General features: G+C 29.9%; 1 protein-coding gene across 2 annotated transcripts in view; it reads left to right on the top strand.

The window, feature by feature from the left end:
* LOC142319040 (formimidoyltransferase-cyclodeaminase-like) overlaps positions 1 to 17,292 on the top strand; it is a 70,443-nt gene extending 53,151 nt beyond the window's left edge. For both annotated transcript variants that reach the window (XM_075355873.1, XM_075355874.1), the window contains exons 8-10: positions 1,080 to 1,241; positions 8,387 to 8,569; positions 17,015 to 17,292. In XM_075355873.1, the coding sequence (XP_075211988.1) occupies positions 1,080 to 1,241; positions 8,387 to 8,569; positions 17,015 to 17,194 (525 nt within the window). In that variant the 3' untranslated portion in view covers positions 17,195 to 17,292. The remainder of the gene's footprint in view (positions 1 to 1,079; positions 1,242 to 8,386; positions 8,570 to 17,014) is intronic.
* Positions 17,293 to 17,522: the final 230 nt, after the last annotated feature.

The following is a 17,522-nucleotide window of genomic DNA, read 5'->3' as shown; positions in this document are numbered from 1 at the left end:
TGTTTCAAAATTTCATATCACCATAAAAATCACCATTTTGTAATAGCATGGAAAGGAGAAATTAATTTGTTACAAAATAAAGGAAACATCAGAAGCAGGCTGGTATAAGCCAGGAGGATTTTTATGCACAAAAAGATCAAGATAAATTTAGGAATTAAAAAATGTAAATGTAAAAATGTGTAATACATGAATATTAAGTATAAAATATATTTAAATTTATATGTGCATAGAATATAATCTGTTGTAGAATATTTCTGTTGTCTTAATGACAACAGAAATGAACAATAGAAAAGCCACAAAAATAAAATAGAACCTTCTGAAAAGAGATAAGGATTACAAATCAAATGCATAATAGAACATTAAGTGAAGAAATTTGAGTTAAACTGGAGAAAAAAGGCATGGTAGAATCTAAAATGAGTAGAAGCTTGTTTGCTTCCCAACCCAAGGTGAGGACATATTAAAGGAATTAGTTTATTTAATTGTAGGTTTTTAATTATCATATTTTCTTTCTTCAATAACACAGTGAATAGCATGTCAAAGAATTTATATAGCACATAAAAACAAATGGAGAATTGCATAAAATTGGGTGATGATAAACTATTTATTTATTTAATTGACTGATGAAGTTATGTATTGAAAATCCATCATAAAAAAAGAATATATTTAATTAGACTATGTTAAAAAAAATATGTTATTAGATTTCTGAAACAGACAAAATATGTTATCAGAATTTTTTTAAATGTATAATTTTGTGAAAATCTAATAACATATCATGTTTATTTTCTGTTGTTATGATGGATTTTCATCACATAACAGCTTCATCCATTGATTAAATAAATAAATTGTTTATCTATGTTGTAGACAAAATATCTTATCAGAATTTTTACAAAATGTATAAATTTTGTGTAAATCTAATAACATATTTTGTTTATTTTCATTTGTTAATTTATTCATTATTTGAATTTGTATTTATTTGTTAATTAATTACTTTATGAAAAGAGAAATAATTGTAAACACCAAACCACAGAATAATTAACTCAAAGTAAAGACAGAAAATAATAACTATATTTTTATTTCAGGGTGCTGGATTAGGAACAATGGTGGGTCTTATGACTTTTGGAAAGAAACAGTGGGATGCTTTTGATAGTACTATGAGGAAATTAATTCCTCCTCTTTATGATGCAATGAATGAAATAATGGGAATGGTAGATGCTGATACAAATGCATTTAATCGCTATATGGTAAGTAAAAGTACTTTATTTATCTTAGTGTTAATTATTGAATTGACTTGTATAAAATCTGTTTATATAAAGACATAAATTTTATCTTAAGAGAAGATTTAAACAGTTCAAATTAATTTAACATTGGTTTTTGCATTATACATTATTTTGAAGTGAAACAATGTTAGAGTATAAATATTGTCAATTATTGTTGAAAGTGGTTGATTAATACATGGATGAGTAATGAAAATTAAATTTCGTAATATTTTGCTCTAACTGCTGAAAAAAAACTAAGAGGTTTAAAATAAATGTTAAGAAGTATGTGATAAAAACAAGACATTTCCTTTATAAAATTAAAATAAAATTCAAAAAAGAGTATTGTTATAGTCACGACACCAAAGAAAGCAGGAGCAGATAAATGTGAAGAATACAGAACAATTAGCTTAACTACTCTATGCATCAAAAATCTTAAATAGAATTCTGTACAGAAGAATTGAGAGGAGAGTGGAAGAAGTGTTTGGAGAAGACCAATTTGGTTTCAGGAAAAGTATAGGGACAAGGAAGCAATTTTAGCGCTCAGATTAGTAGTAGAAGGAAGATTAAAGAAAAACAAACCTACATACTTAGCCATTTATAGACCTAGAAAAGGCATTTGATAACGTAGACTGGAATAAAATGTTCAATGTTTTAAAAAAATTAGAGTTCAAGAACAGAGACAGAAGAACAATTGCTAACATTTACAGGAACCAAACAGCAACAGTAACAATTGAAGAACATAAGAAAGAAGCCGTAATAAGAAAGGGAGTCCGACAAGGATGTTCCCTATCTCCGTTACTTTTTAATCTTTACACAGAACTAGCGATTAATGATGTTAAAGAAGAATTTAGATCCAGAGTAACAGTACAAGGTGAAAAGATAAAGATGCTACGATTTGCTGATGATATAATAATTCTAGCTGAGAGTAAAAAGGATTTTGAAGAAACAATGAACGGCATGGATGAAGTCCTACGCAAGAACTACCGCATGAAAATAAACAAGAACAAAACAAAAGTAATGAAATGTAGTAGAAATAATGAAGATGGACCACTGAATGTAAAAATAGGAAGAGAAAAGATTACAGAGGTAGAAGAATTTTGTTATTTGGGATGTAGAATTACTAAAGATGGATGAAGCAGGAGTGATATAAAATGCCGAATACCACAGGCGAAACAAGCCTTCAATCAGAAATACAGTTTGTTTACATCAAAAATTAATTTAAACGTCAGGAAAAGATTTTTGAAAGTATATGTTTGGAGTGTAGCTTTATATGGAAGTTAAACTTGGACGATTGGAGTACGTGAGAAGAAAAGATTAGAAGCTTTTGAAATGCGGTGCTATAGGAGAATGTTAAAAATAAGATAGGTGGATAAAGTAACAAATGAAGAGGTATTGCGGCAAACCGATGAAGAAAGAAGCATTTGGAAAAATCTAGCTAAAAATAGAGACAGACTTATTGGCCAGATCTTACAGCATCCTGGGATAGTTACTTTAATATTGGAGGGACAGGTAGAAGGGAAAAATTGTGTAGGCAGGCAATGTTTGGAATATGTAAATCAAATTGTTAGGGATGTAGGATGTAGGGGGTTTACTGAAATTAAACGCTTGGCACTAGATAGGGAATCTTGGAGAGCTGCATAAACCAGTAAATGACTGAAGACAAAAAAAAAAAATAATAAATTCTGATGAAATTTGTTTTATGAAATTTTAATTAATATCAATTTATATTTTTGATTGCTGAATGTGGAGTGATCATCTGAAAATGCTACAGTTAGGTAAGGTAGTTCTTATCTTTTTATTTTATTGTACTGTAATATTATAATATTGTTTAAATTATTTATTACAGGTTAAATATAATGTTTGAAAAAAAATGTATGTATATATATTTTTTTTGAATAAGTTGTTTACTGTGCTAAATTAATAATTAATAAAAACCACCAAAATAACAATTTATGCAATAAGTTCTTGTAATAAATTAGATCTGAAAGTAAAGAAAATATCATATCTACAAAATAAATATACAATATGAATGAAAAGGTAAATTTTTATCAAAACCTATTTAAATTGGCTTATCTGTTAAAAAAAAAAAATATAAATAAATGGGTTTAATTGTAACCGCCCTTTTATTCAGTTAGTCATAATAAGTATCAGATTTTACATATAATGATAGTAATATACTATCAGATTTTATAGTTTTTATTAGTGCTGAGGAAGCCATGGATTTTATTTGCTGTTTTAGTGAATATATTGATGGATTCATTAATTAAAAGTTATTTATATATATATATATAGTTATGTTGCCTATTTTGCTTTAAAACTGAACGTAATCATGAAATATTGTTTTGTATACTTATGTATTAAGGGATTAATTTTATTTATTTAAAATAATTGGATACGAGGATGGGGAAATTTTTAAATGGAGATAAAGTTTAAAGTGTTGGATTTAGAAGTCTCATATCTAAAAATTGAGTTTTTTTTACATTTCTGAATCTTCTACTGCTTCAAATTATTAACTTAAATTTTTCTTTTCTAAATGAAAGTTTGTTAAGGTAGAGATAGTTTTTTCATTACTATCATGGAGATAGGAGGTTCTAAATCCTAGTTTTGATATCAGTTTGCCAGGTGAAACCTCCTACGTGTTATAAACAGAATTTTAAAGGAGAAGCAAAAATCACTAAATAATGTTAATAGCTTTAACATAATACAATATAAATATTTTGAAGTAAATAGGTATTTTGAACTGTAAATATTTTTAAATGTTTTTTACTGTTATAAATTTCTTAAAATAAATAAACTCATAAATGCTTTTTTTTGTCGCATGGAGGTTTTACTCATATTCTGAATGTCATGTAGGAGGTCTTACTGAGTATTAAGATAATACAACTGTTTTCTGAATACAAATAACTATTTTAAATCTATTTAAATTAAAGCAGAAGCATGCAATAAACATTAAAAAATATTGAAATAAAATTGTTTAAAATAAGAAAATCAAAGCATTTAAAAAAAAATACTGTAATCATCCTACATGAATTAAACATGACTTTCTGTATAGTGGTCGTAGAAAACTGAGCTTTAAAATATAACGAAAATACTATTAAGTTATTTAAAATCCCAAAGTTATAACCATGTTATATGCTGTCATAATTTAATTAAAGTTTTCTCTGGAGGAAGGGAACATAACTGAAAACTTATGTTTTGAGAAAAATGGGATCAAAGTTTTTGTTGCATTATACATTTTTTAAATGTAGTTGATTGTGAATTAATGTTGATAATCTAATTACTGCCAGATTTTTACAATTAGTAATTTATAATAGTATCCAGAAATAGTGAATTATTTACAATTTACAACAAAAATAAAAAATAGGGTTATGTTTTCTTTTGCCACAGAATGCAAGAAATGTTATGGTATGTATTATAATAAAATAGTTTACCATCTCACTCTAGCATTTATTTTGTACATTTCACACTTGTTAAGTATTTTTTTTTTACCAAAAAACCAGTTTATATATTCAATAAAACCAACTCTTACAATATAAAATTTTGTTTTGCTCTGTACTAAGGAAATAAAAGTATGGACCAATACTTAAAAATGTTTAGTTTGTTGATTTAGCAGGCAATAAAAATGTCATGTTCATAAACTCTGTGCTGCCTTAAATAAGATAGCATTACTTGAAAGAAAATTGGCAATGATTTAAATGTTGTGTTCATCAAAAATCATTTCATACCACATTACGTCATTGTCATTTAAAAATTTAAAGAAGGCCCTTACATCTTTTTCTTTTTCTCCGTTAACTGAGCAAAAGTAATAGTATGAAGACAAAATTTAAGTCGGTAATACTTTTATTCAAAATAACAAGTGGTAGCCAGTAATCCAAATTGTACGTTTTTGAATGCAGTGGTACCTCCTACAATTGCATTTATATTTCATTGCAACATAGTATTGTATTTGAAATGTACTTCTTGAAGTTTGAGGTTTTAGAAGAAAGAAGCGAGTGCCCTCTTCCACTCTTTAATTGAATTCCTATCCATTATAACTGTGTAAGATAATGGGTTTTCCTGCAAAGAAACCTTCTAAAATATTCTAAACCTTCTAAATATGGGACTGCTGTAGAAACATTATTTTTTTTTTAAATATGACTTTAATAAATCAAAATTTCAGTACACTGATTGAAAGAGTGACCACTTACAGAATACATGTGTTGTATATCCACATTAAACTTTTTTGAAAACTACATTCTAAATGAAACTATAAGGTAGTTTGACCTCCTTTATTTTGACCTCTGCAGAATCAGAGAAGAATAAATTCTAAAAACATCTAAGAAAAATCTGGATAATGAGGTAATTTTTTAACTAAACAATCGTACAAAAATGAAATAACAGACTCTGCGCCTTTGTTTGATTGTTTTTTTGTGAAGCAATACATAAATGCTACATAATTATTACGTATATGAGCATTAAACATATACAACCACAAGAGATGTTTGTAAAACTGAAGTGTATTTAGTTTTGGCTATGGTAAATTTTGACCATAATCAAACTCTACTACCAGAATAGAACAGTCTGTTTGATAAAATTATTTTTTATTTTATATATTTTTCAACTTAACTTTTATGTAAGGTGTTTTTTACTTCACATGCATCACTTGGGTCAGCACTCAATTTCACTCCATAAGCTTAAGAAAAGTCACATACATCTCTGTTTGGCGATCTGAAACCATACTCAGTGCAACTACTCTTGAAATATTGATAATAGGATTTCTATTTCATTTTTAATCGATTGCCTCTCTCAGTATGAAAATATTCAGAAAACATATTAAGGGTTAATAAAGCATTTCTTTTCAGATTTATGCTTACTGTAATGACTCCTTCTTGAAGGCAATGAAGGTAGATGATGTTTTAGTAAATCATATACATCATCAATTTTGTAGGGTCTATTAGAGAGTTTCCCACGTTTGTCATTCAACATGTCATTGCACAACATTTTATTTTGAATAACCCAAATCCTAAATAAGTTCTTGGAAAAGGTTTTTAATATCATTTTACAGACTTTGTAAGTCTGTCCTTCAAAATACAACTTATATTCCCAAATATTCTGATGTTGCAGTTTACAATTTAATCCCCCTTTTGATTATGCCTATACATGCAATGAGCTAAAAATGCATCTTGTATTTGTTTATTTTGAGAATAAAACTTTGTAAAGCATTGACTGAATAGCTGTGCTTATTTTGAAGTAATATCCATTTTTACATTTATTAGCATTTGAAAATAATCATTCATCCACACTTTTACCAACACCGGTTTCATAACATTGTCCAGACTTTCTTTATTTTTCAGACTTCCGACTTAACCATACCTCTTTAAGTTTTTGATTTTATTTTTCACTTCTTCTTCAACAGAATTATTAATTTTAAAATCACCAAAATAAACTAAAATACGAACAGAAAAACCGACAAAGTACCTAGAAGAAACATAACATAATATAAACTGGAACATGTACTCAGTTAAAATGTTGCACTGCCTTCTGTAGTTGAGTTATCAAAATGAAACTGAGATTTTCACCAGTTATAGAGTAAAAGATGGTGCACATTTTAAACAGTTCGTGGAAAAAGGGAACATATGAGTGTATTTCCTTCTTCTGGAGATTGTCTCAATTTAGGAGGGTCAAATGAGACCCAAACTTTATTATTAAGAATTTTTATGCATGTCTTGTCACTGACTCAATTGCATCATTTTCTTCATGTTATCTTGCCTGTCATTTATGTTACTGTTTTTATGCTTTTCTTAAACAACTCCATTAAATTAGCTTACCTTTTATTACTTCTCATGTACGCAAGGCTACACATAGGATATTTTTTGATGTGTAAGCTTTAACAATATTTTAGAAAAACCTTCTATTCATAATGGTGTACAAAGAAGGTTTTACATATTCATTACAAATTTTCTGAAAACTCTCTTACGTGAAACAGCAATACATAAGAGATCTTTCTGAACAAATTAAGAAAGCTTGCACTTGAGAGATTTTGAAAATTGTTTTATTTCATTTTTAAACATGGCTTAGCATGTAGGAGATCTCACAAAATGCTAGAAAAAGACCAAAACAATCAAAAGAAACAGAAACACAGTTTAGCCAAAAATGACACAGGAGGTTTTGTCTGTCAACTAATGATATATATAGATTTTCTATATTTTTAATTGGTTTTAATTGTTTCAATCAATTGATTTAAAAATCAATTTTTTTTTTTAAATTTGGAATTGTCATGATAAAACAATTTTTTAAGTAGCTATAATAGGAATGTAAATTTCAATTTATGTGAGTTTATAAGAGTAAAACTAATCTTCAATTTTGTCACAGGGAAATAAAGCAGCAGAAAGGAAATGGTCAAGATATATTTAAAATTAATAAATAGAAAAAAATGCCTTTTGTTGTTGCTAAGCTTAACTGAGTTTGAGGTTTACTTCTTATATATTTCCAGACATTAATCAGGAATTGATTATGAGACTTTTGGTGTAGCATACAAGCGTGCTACCACTGTGGAACAGAACATACAAGTACAAGAAAACACCATCTATACAATAAAACAAAAAATATAAACTTTTATAAAAAAAAGAGATAAAACCTTGTTGCGAACAGTAGATGTTGAGTAAAGATTTGGCTTACAATTTTAATCCATGCAGTATTGTATACTCTACATAAAGGAGCTAGGTAGTTCTCAAGATGGCCTGCATGCCCTGTTCTTCCCTTGGTTGAAGAAGGATAAGCTATCAATAATAATTAATAATCAGCCTCATCAATGGCATTGGATCATTAATGTCAAGAATGATTAACTATCATAAAAATATCTTTAATATTAAGAATTAACTTTGACAAAATAAATATTTAATATCATTATGACAAATCTATCACAAAAAAAAAATTCTATAAGAATCTTATATTGATGAACATTATTTAAAAAATAATTTTTTCTATCACTGGTAATAAAATAAGTTTTCCAGCTGACTAATTTATTTGTAAATATTTTTTGAAACTTTAGTTTCTAATAAATTTTAAACTATTTCAAAACAGTTTTGGACTATGACTGATTTGTCTATTCTTCTATAATTAGGATAAGCTAAAGATCCTTTATTTTTCAGGAAGCTTTGAAATTACCTAAATCAACTGCAGAAGAAAATAAGGTTCGTGATGATGAGATTGAAAAAGGACTTTTAGAAGCAATAGATGTACCATTAAATCTAGCTCGTAAAATAAATACATTATGGCCAATATTACAAGAGCTAGCAAAGATTGCTAATGTTCAGACAGGATCAGACTTACAGGTAATTCTCCAAAAATTCCCCCTTCTACAAAAACTGAAAAAAGCCATCTTTTTATTTATTGCTTATATTTTAACTGATTTTTTAAAAATGTCTTTCTAGTCATAGTGATATTGCAAATGATCCAAAAAAAAAAAATAAAAAAATAATACTTGGGGGCAATAATGAAGGTAAGGGAGCCAATCAAAATTTAAAAATTTGATTTTTTTAATTTTTCAAAATTTTTTTGAGTTTTGAAACTTTTAATAGTATTAAAAGTTTCACCAATAACGACATCTAAGGTAACTTTTTATTGGTTGTATATTTTTTAGTGGTATTTGCTTTTGTTTCTTCCATTTAACCTAGTAAATGTAGAAAGATAAAACAAATTTTCATAGAAGTGCCTTTGAAAGTGGGAGAGCAAAAAAAAAAATTAAAAATTCTGATTTCTTGAATTAAAAATTTTATTTTGATTTATTTAAATATATAATGATAACTTTATGATAAAATTTCATCAGAAATTATCCCCACTCCAAAAAAGAAATCTTAGATAATTTTTTTCATGAATAATTAATTACACTGGTCAGCAAGATTTTTGTCTCACGAGTACCAATAGGTGTACGTAATGCAGTTTTTTTATCCTGCTTTCAAATATGTATTCAGAATTTCTTTAACACCAACAGTTTTTTGTTATTTTAATTTTTTTAAGTATTTTAAAATGTTTTTTCGTCCATTTGTCCATTGTCAAGTGAAACCTACTAGGCCAGAGGTTCCCAAACTTATTTTTCTCATAGACCACTTTCAAAATTTTGCTGGTTTCGGTAGACCCCCTGCAGCTACATTTCTATCATATTTCCAGTCGACGGAAAATGTGAAGATTAGATCTAACTATGAAAATTTGCGTTACGACTGAGTTCCACGAACGAACAGCTTCCGAAAAAAAGTAAGAATTGATTGGTTAATTTTTTATTGACTGTGCTGTGAGTGGATGTCAAAAAAGTAAAGTTGGCCAATCAAAAAAAAAATGCTTCCACCCAACTTTACATTTTTGACATCTACTCACAGCACAAGAAAGCAATCAATTCTCACTTATTTTATTTAGAAAACTTCCCATTCAGAGTGGTAAAAAGCAAAAGAAAAATAGTATATTTTTTTGTGTTGCATTTATTCAAATATGTAATCATTACACTATTAATTATTATTGTTATCATATTGCAATGTAATATAATTAAAATTAAACATTATTAACGTAATGTAACTTCTACAATGACAATCACAAAATAGTTACAATTTTAATGGGAGGGATGTACTTGATGGATTGACAGCAAGTTATCAATATTTGGCTTCAGTTTTGTTAGGAATAAGCGCAAATCTCCCCGTTCTGTGATATTGAATCTGCTCCTTTTTTTTTATAAAAGGTTTATAACGACACTAAAACTTTTTTCGACAAGATATGACGAGGCAAACGCTATCAAAAGCTTTCTTGCGATTCCCTCAGTCCAGGATATTTTTCTGGTATTTCTGCCTGCAGCCAAAATGTTTGATACCCTCTTTTAAATTTCACCTTCAGCTCCTCATTAGTGCTAAGCTCGAGTAGCTCCACTTGTAATATCACATTCTCCACTTCCATTTCATCAAATGGATTTATGATCCATGGTGGTATTTCCATTGCCAGAATATCTTCAAATCTGATTTTGAAGTCATCATGCAGGGCAATTAAATGTTGAATGTATGTCTGAATAACCTCATCAAGGCATTCTACCTGTGACAAGTTTGAAAACTGGGAAAATACGCGTCGACTAATATTTTGCTTCATAAATTTCAATTTTCCAAGAAAAGCTGAAATTACACCCTTTGTTTTTATTAAATTGAGACTGCCCCTTTGTAATTGTAAGTTAATATCATTAAATTTTTTGAACAAATCTGTCAAATACGCGATATCAGCTTTCAAAGTGATCAGGTTTTCTTTTAAATCTGAATCTTTAGCTTCCAGAAACTCTAAAACTGATTCAAAAAGTGAGTAAAATCTTGTCAAACATGCACCTTTCGACAACCAGTGTACTTCAGCAATCGTTGGAAGTCTTCATCATTTTCATCGCACAATTGGGCAAATAAACGCGTATTCAATGCATTGCTTCTTGTCTTGTTAACAGCATTAATTACAAGTTGAAGCGATTGGTGCAATCTATCACTCAGATTTTTTGCTACTAGGTGTTGTCGGTGGATGACACAGTGAATTGCAGTTACCTCTGGTATAATTCTTTTAAGATGGCTTATAAACCCACGATATCGCCCGACCAGGGCAGGAGCTCCATCTGTTGCCACCGAAATGATGTTTGTGAATGGAATTGATTTTTCGTTAAAAAAATCACTCAGGACATTAAATATTGATTCATCTTTAGTGTCCGTCTCCAAAGTTTTCGCGAATAGTAGCTCTTCATGAATTTCATCGTCCATAACAAATCGAACATATGCGAATAATAATGCTTCATTACCAGGTAAAGTTGACTTGTCCAGTTGAATAGAAAAATGAGTTGTTTGCAGATAATTACACAAGAAACTTTCAATATCAGAGCTCATTTCATCACAATACGTCTTTGAACAGTGTTGTTACTCAAAGGAATTCTTTTGAGTATGTCAAATGGAGATTTGTGAAGAACAGTTTTTAAAACCTCTTCAACAGTGGGTAAAATTAACTGTTCTCCAATGGTGTGCGGTTTTCCAGATTTCGATATAAGTAATGAAATATTGTACGATGCCCGCAAGCCAATCGTTACTTTCAGACGTTGAAGCGAACATACTGTGCACGGTAGGTCTCTTTTCATATTTTTCCTTCAATGTTTGAAAATACTTCAAATCTTTACCTATTTTATCAGGATGACATCTTCTTAGATGATCTTCGAGCTTCGATGGTTTCATAGTCATTGCTCAAAATTTTGCTGCACAAAAGGCAAATAGGCAATCGCTTGTCTGCCTTTAATGGAAGAAATCCAAATTTTAAATAATCAACACTGTACAGTCGACATTTCTTCTTAGATTCAGCCATGTTTTGTATCAGTTACCTACCGGTAAATAAAAAATAAAAACTTTGTTTTAGTAATCATCTCAAGGCGGTCTTACTTAACAGGATATGACTATTTTAACAGAATTGGATTAATTAATTATTGCAATAAAATAAAGTACCAGCGGCAAACTGATTCTAATTATTAAATGCAATAAATCGGTAAGATCCATAATAAAGTTTTATGAAAATGGCTGAACCGATTTTAATGTGATGTAAAACATTTTTTCATTAATTATATTTTGATATATTTCTGTAAATTCTATAGAAAATAGTTTTAAATAACCAATATTTTGATATCACAACTCTGCTATTTTAACCATTTATTTATTACTTTGATGCACGTTACGAGTATGTAAAGACAGGTACAATTTATGAAAATATACAACGTGTTACAGAATAAGGGTTACAACCGGGAAATGATATGTTCAGGATCAGTTTTTAAGTCGATTCCAATATTTTTTTTATATATCTGAAAAAAAATTTAGACCAAAAATTAATAAATCCTTAAACGGAAGAGATTTCTTTTAGGAATAAGCCTCGCCTATTGTACCTACGTATTTTTTGTAATTTGTGCATTTTTTGTTTACTAACGTACAATAAATTGTCTAATAAATAAATAAACAATAAATAAAATAAAAGTAAGTATAACAAAAAAGCAGGTAAGTACTTACTACCTTTTCCGACACTGGCAAACGCTAACGAATGAGTAACGTTTATCCTTGGCAATCGTATTTATATTAGTGAAGAATCAAACAAGTTCATGCAAGATTGCTAGCACACACACCACAAGTCGTATTTCGTCCCTTTGCATGTCTGAACAAGCATTGCGGACGGCGGCGGCGCTTTGCCAGTCTCGACACGTTCGTTGTACTGAATATGGAATATGCAAGTTTTTACAAGTAACAGTCGCTGAGCTTCTCAAAACATTATCTGCCTAGATTGATACGCAAAGTCAAGCCAACATTTTAGTTCTTCACTATCGAAACCAGATGAATTTTTGTGGACCCCGCTTACGAATTGTGAACTTCTATTTTTTTGTCACGCCAATGTAGACCCCTGTCGAGTCTCCCGTGGACCCCTGGGGTCCACCTGGACCACTTTGGGAATCAATGTACTAGACCATTGTAAATATGATAGAACCAAATGAGCAAACTCAAAGGGTAGTGTTGCTACTGTTGTGCAGGTTCAGACGTGTGTAGACACGTACAAAGGTGATCTAGTGTAGCACACATTCATCAGAACAATGCCAGTTGTGAGATATTAGTGAACCAGTAAACATGTCATTGTGAGTGCTTTGTGTGTCTATCTGAATTATTGTGTATTACATATTTACAACTTTATTTCTTTTAGTTAGTCGTTAGTTACAAAATGCCTAGAGTTTGTTTAAGTTTATTTTTTTATTTATAACCTAACACCTGGTTTTCAATTAAATAACCACAGGTATAATCCTGAAATTAAAGCTTAATGCATAGATATTACCTATTTGATCCCTTGTGAGTCTTTCCATAATTTATTAGAATTTATTTTTGAATTCAACTGAGTCTCTTTTATTGGCAGAAAGTTGGTTTTCATTTTAAGGGTAACTAGTATCATACTGATATTTCCACTATTTAATCATCCAGAGCTACCGTAGAACTCTTATGACACATTTATCATTTTTATACCAAATATTGAACAAATATCATGATGCACCGGCTCATATTACAAAAAAAAGATTTCACTAATCTGTTTATATGTTTCTTCTATTTAACTAACATCCATGTAGTGTATTGATTTTACGAAGCATACAGTGTGATTCCTATTCATTACCTGAGCATTATTCCAAGTGAACATCTTTTTACTTCCTTGTATGAAGTAAAGGAAGTATTGTGATTGCAAAAAATTTCGGTTTTCAGATTTCAACGAAAATATCCATTTTGACCATCCTTAAATCCATTTTGACTAGCTTCCGTGTGACGTCTGTATGTACATATGTATCTTGCATAACTCAAAAACAATTAGCCATAGGATTTTGAACTTTTGGATTTAGGACTGTTGTTTTGACTGTGGGATTTAGGACTGTCTAGTTGTGCACTTCCCCTTTTTATTGCAATTGACTGGACCAAAAGTCCATTACAGATTTGTAAATACAATTACCCTTAGTTTTAGATAAATTAAGCTTAAAAAAAAATTAAGGAAAAATATAGTTGAAATCTGTAAAAGTTATAATTTTGCATAGCTGTCTGGGAAAAAATTCAGATGTGACTGAAGGAAATGTATTTACAAAGACATTCTACATTCCATAGCTCTATTTGAAGTAAGAAGTTGATTAACAATATCATGGTAATTGTCGGATTTTTGTTTGCCAAGAAACTTTTTGTAAACGTTTTTAAATGAAGCCCAAGTTGCAGTTTCTGCATTATTTAACATCGAGTTATACATCATCTTTGACCGGCTCTCTTATTTGAGGACCAACAAATATTCCTTCTTTAATTTTTCCTTCACTTACATTCGGAAATTTCTGCCTAGTGTACAAAAATCCAGGACTGTCCTTCATTGCTGTTACAAAATTTTTCATTACTCCTAGCTTGATATGGAGAGGGGGTAAAAATATTTTTTTGAGTTCAACTAAGGGCTCATGAATAATATTATTTTGTCTCGTTTCTTGTTGTTGTTTGTTGTCTCGTTTCTTCCATTCTTTGGTAATATAACGTTTATCCCTAGCTTGGCTATCCCATTCGCAAAGAAAACACATATACTTAGTTTAGTCTAACTGCATGCCTAACAAAATAGCTATAACTTTCAAATAACCACATATGTCCAGCTATGTTTTTTATAATTTATTTTTTCAAGAACGTCTTTCATCACATCGTATGTCTCTTTCAAATTAATACCATAAGCGATTGGTATCAAAGGATATTTGTTACCATTGTCTAGTAGAACCACTTTTAAATTATACTTGGACAAATCTGTGAAAAGGTGCCAGTCCTCAGGTTTATGAACTTGTCCTAAGTGCAACACCATATGCTGTAGAGGTGGCATATAATAAATTTATTCCTCTGGAACTTCTGCATATACAACAGATTATTGATTTTTCATACTTTCTAACATAAAGCTACACTAAAATATTTAAAAACCTGATAAAATGTGAAAAAATAAAAAAATCAGGTGGAACTGGGTATATTGCGCTAGACAGATATAATATACCTAGTGAAAATATTAATAACAACAATTTCTGTTTTCTCTTACAATAGATCCTGACAAAAGAACATACTTTTTCATTCTTGAAGAAACACAAATATATATATATATATATATATATATATATATATATACTGGGTGGTCCAAAAATGACTTCACAACTTTAAAAGCACGTAAACATTTATTCAGATAATTAAAAGATTTGATTGAGGTCTCATTTTATAGAAAAACACATCAAGTTTGTCACCCAAAATTCACCTTGGTTTGATATGGCTTCCATTTGTAATGCAATATATATCCCCCTGAAGTCAATTTCATTCCAGACTGTAGCCAGCAAGTCGAGTGTCACTTCTTCAGTGGTGTAGTTAATTTGAAGTCTTAGTTCAACCAGATCAGCAGGCAAAGGTGATACATAAACCCAATTTTTAATGAAACCCACATAGGAAAAATCTAGCAGGGTGAGATCTGGGAATCGAGGTGGCCTTGCAATTGGACCTTCATGACTGATCCACCAACCTGGGAATCAAGTATCAAGAAAAAATCAAACTCCAGGTGGTAGTGAGGTGGTCTTGCTGATAGTAATAGTGTTCTTCTTGGTTATCATCATTTAACTGAGGAATTTAATTAAAATTTTGAAGCATTTCCAGATAAAATATATCACTCACAGTTGCCTCCTGGAAGAAGAACGAGCTACAGTATTTGTTTGCTTAGGGCACAAAAAACATTGACCTTTAGGGCTATCATGAATAAGCTACAAAGTTTCACGAAGATATTTGCTACCCCATATTTGGCCGTCATGGGTGCTCACCTTGCCACTGATGTGAAACGTTGACTCATCACTAAAAATTACATTGTCAAAAATGTATCATTGTTGCATTTCTATTCATTACTTCCACACAAAACTGCAGTCAAGCAACTTTTTTGTCATCTGTAATGTGCTGAGCCATGGTTAGTTTGTATGGCTTCAAGTGCAGTAGTTTACATAATATGTGCCAAACAGTAGTTTGTGGAATGCCAGTCTCACGTGATGCATATTGAATTGATTTCTTCAGAATGCATGTAAACCTTTCTCTGAGTTATTCCACAGCAGCTTCTGGGATGTGTGGTCATCCTGGTGATTTTGTATGTTTAACAGAACAACCTGTCTCACAAAGGTTTGGTGCCAAGAGTAAATTGTATGCCTACTAAGAGGCTCCGTACCGCATTCTCTACGAAAATTACATTGAACTGCAGTTGCTGACTGCAAATCATGAAACCAAAACACACAGCAAGCATGTTGTGCACCAGTAAATGCATCCATTTTTTACAGCACTGGTGCTGTACCAGAATTCGGTACTAATGAACTTCGTGAGTCAAAACTTGATGGGTTTAGCAATGAAATGAGACCATAACCGAATCTGTAAGTTATCTAAATAAATCGTTATATGATTTTGAAGTTTTGAAGTCCTTTCTGAATAACTCCATATATATATATACACACATACACACACACACATGAGTATATTTACAGCAACATTTGATTTATCAAAACTCAACTTATTGTTGGTTTATATTTTCTGGGTTTTATAAAGAATTTAAATAATCTTTCATTTCTTTTCACCATTGATCTAATAATTTATTCCAATATTAAATCTATAGCAACAGTTTGCAATAGTTAATTTTTTGCAATGAGTCATTCACTTTAAATTATAATTATGACCTTTTCTTTTTGTTAATATCAAAATTGAAAAATGACTTATAGTAATTGTGACACATTTAAAATAAATAAAGTTTCATCAGTAAACATGTAAATTGATGTATATAGATATAAATGATAAGATGGTGTTTCTAGTTTAAAAGAGAATTCAGATATGAGAAGTTTGGATAAGGAAAGTTTTACTGTATGTATTTAATAAATGATGAAAACTAACTTGCACTTTAAACTTTTTGAATAAATTTTAATTACTGTAACTAGCTGTAATACATATTTAATTGTGGAAATTTGACAGAAGTTTTAGGTGAATGTGTGTTATTTGTAGAACTGATATTGTTGTAAGTTAATTTAGCAGTTGTTTGTTTTCCATTAATGTAGGGAGTAATTTTATATGGCACCATTTAACATTACAACATTTAAGAAAATTAATTACATTTAGCTTCTGTCAGCAAGATGTTTATTTCGTTTTATTGTTCTTCATTCACACTGATTCAATATTTCAACTTATGATTTTTTTTCTTTTTAATAACAGGTTGGAGTAAGATGTCTTACGGTTGGAGTTTGGGGAGCTTATTACAATGTTATAATTAATTTGAAACAACTGAAGAATGAAGTTATGAAACAAAAACTTATTGAAGAAGTTAATGAATGCATTGATGTTGCACAGGCATCTTCTGATAGTATTTTGTCTATATTACAGTTAAGGATTTGAATTCTTTTAATCATATTATTACATATTTGGGTTTTGTTTTATGTTACACTTATGGTGATTGACTGTAATTAAATTATATAAGATAAATAAATTTATAATAAAACAAAATTATACTTTCATTAACATAATCCTTATTTTTTTTTCCTTCCTACACCTCTGCACGGGACCAACAACAAAGTATTACACTACGCAGGGGCATGTCCTCTAACTCAAATGACTCTCCCACCTACTGGCATAATGTCTGGCATCACAGGTCAGGCCACTGGTTGGTTCGACTTCTGTTATTTGATTTACCTACTGCAGTAAGAACAGCCATTGCAGACTGCCC

The sequence above is a fragment of the Lycorma delicatula genome, chromosome 2, assembly GCF_047948215.1.
Source record: "Lycorma delicatula isolate Av1 chromosome 2, ASM4794821v1, whole genome shotgun sequence".
Classification (NCBI taxonomy): Eukaryota; Metazoa; Arthropoda; class Insecta; order Hemiptera; family Fulgoridae; genus Lycorma; species Lycorma delicatula.
Note: the sequence above shows the minus strand (reverse complement) of the source record. Positions and strands in the feature narration are given on the sequence as shown.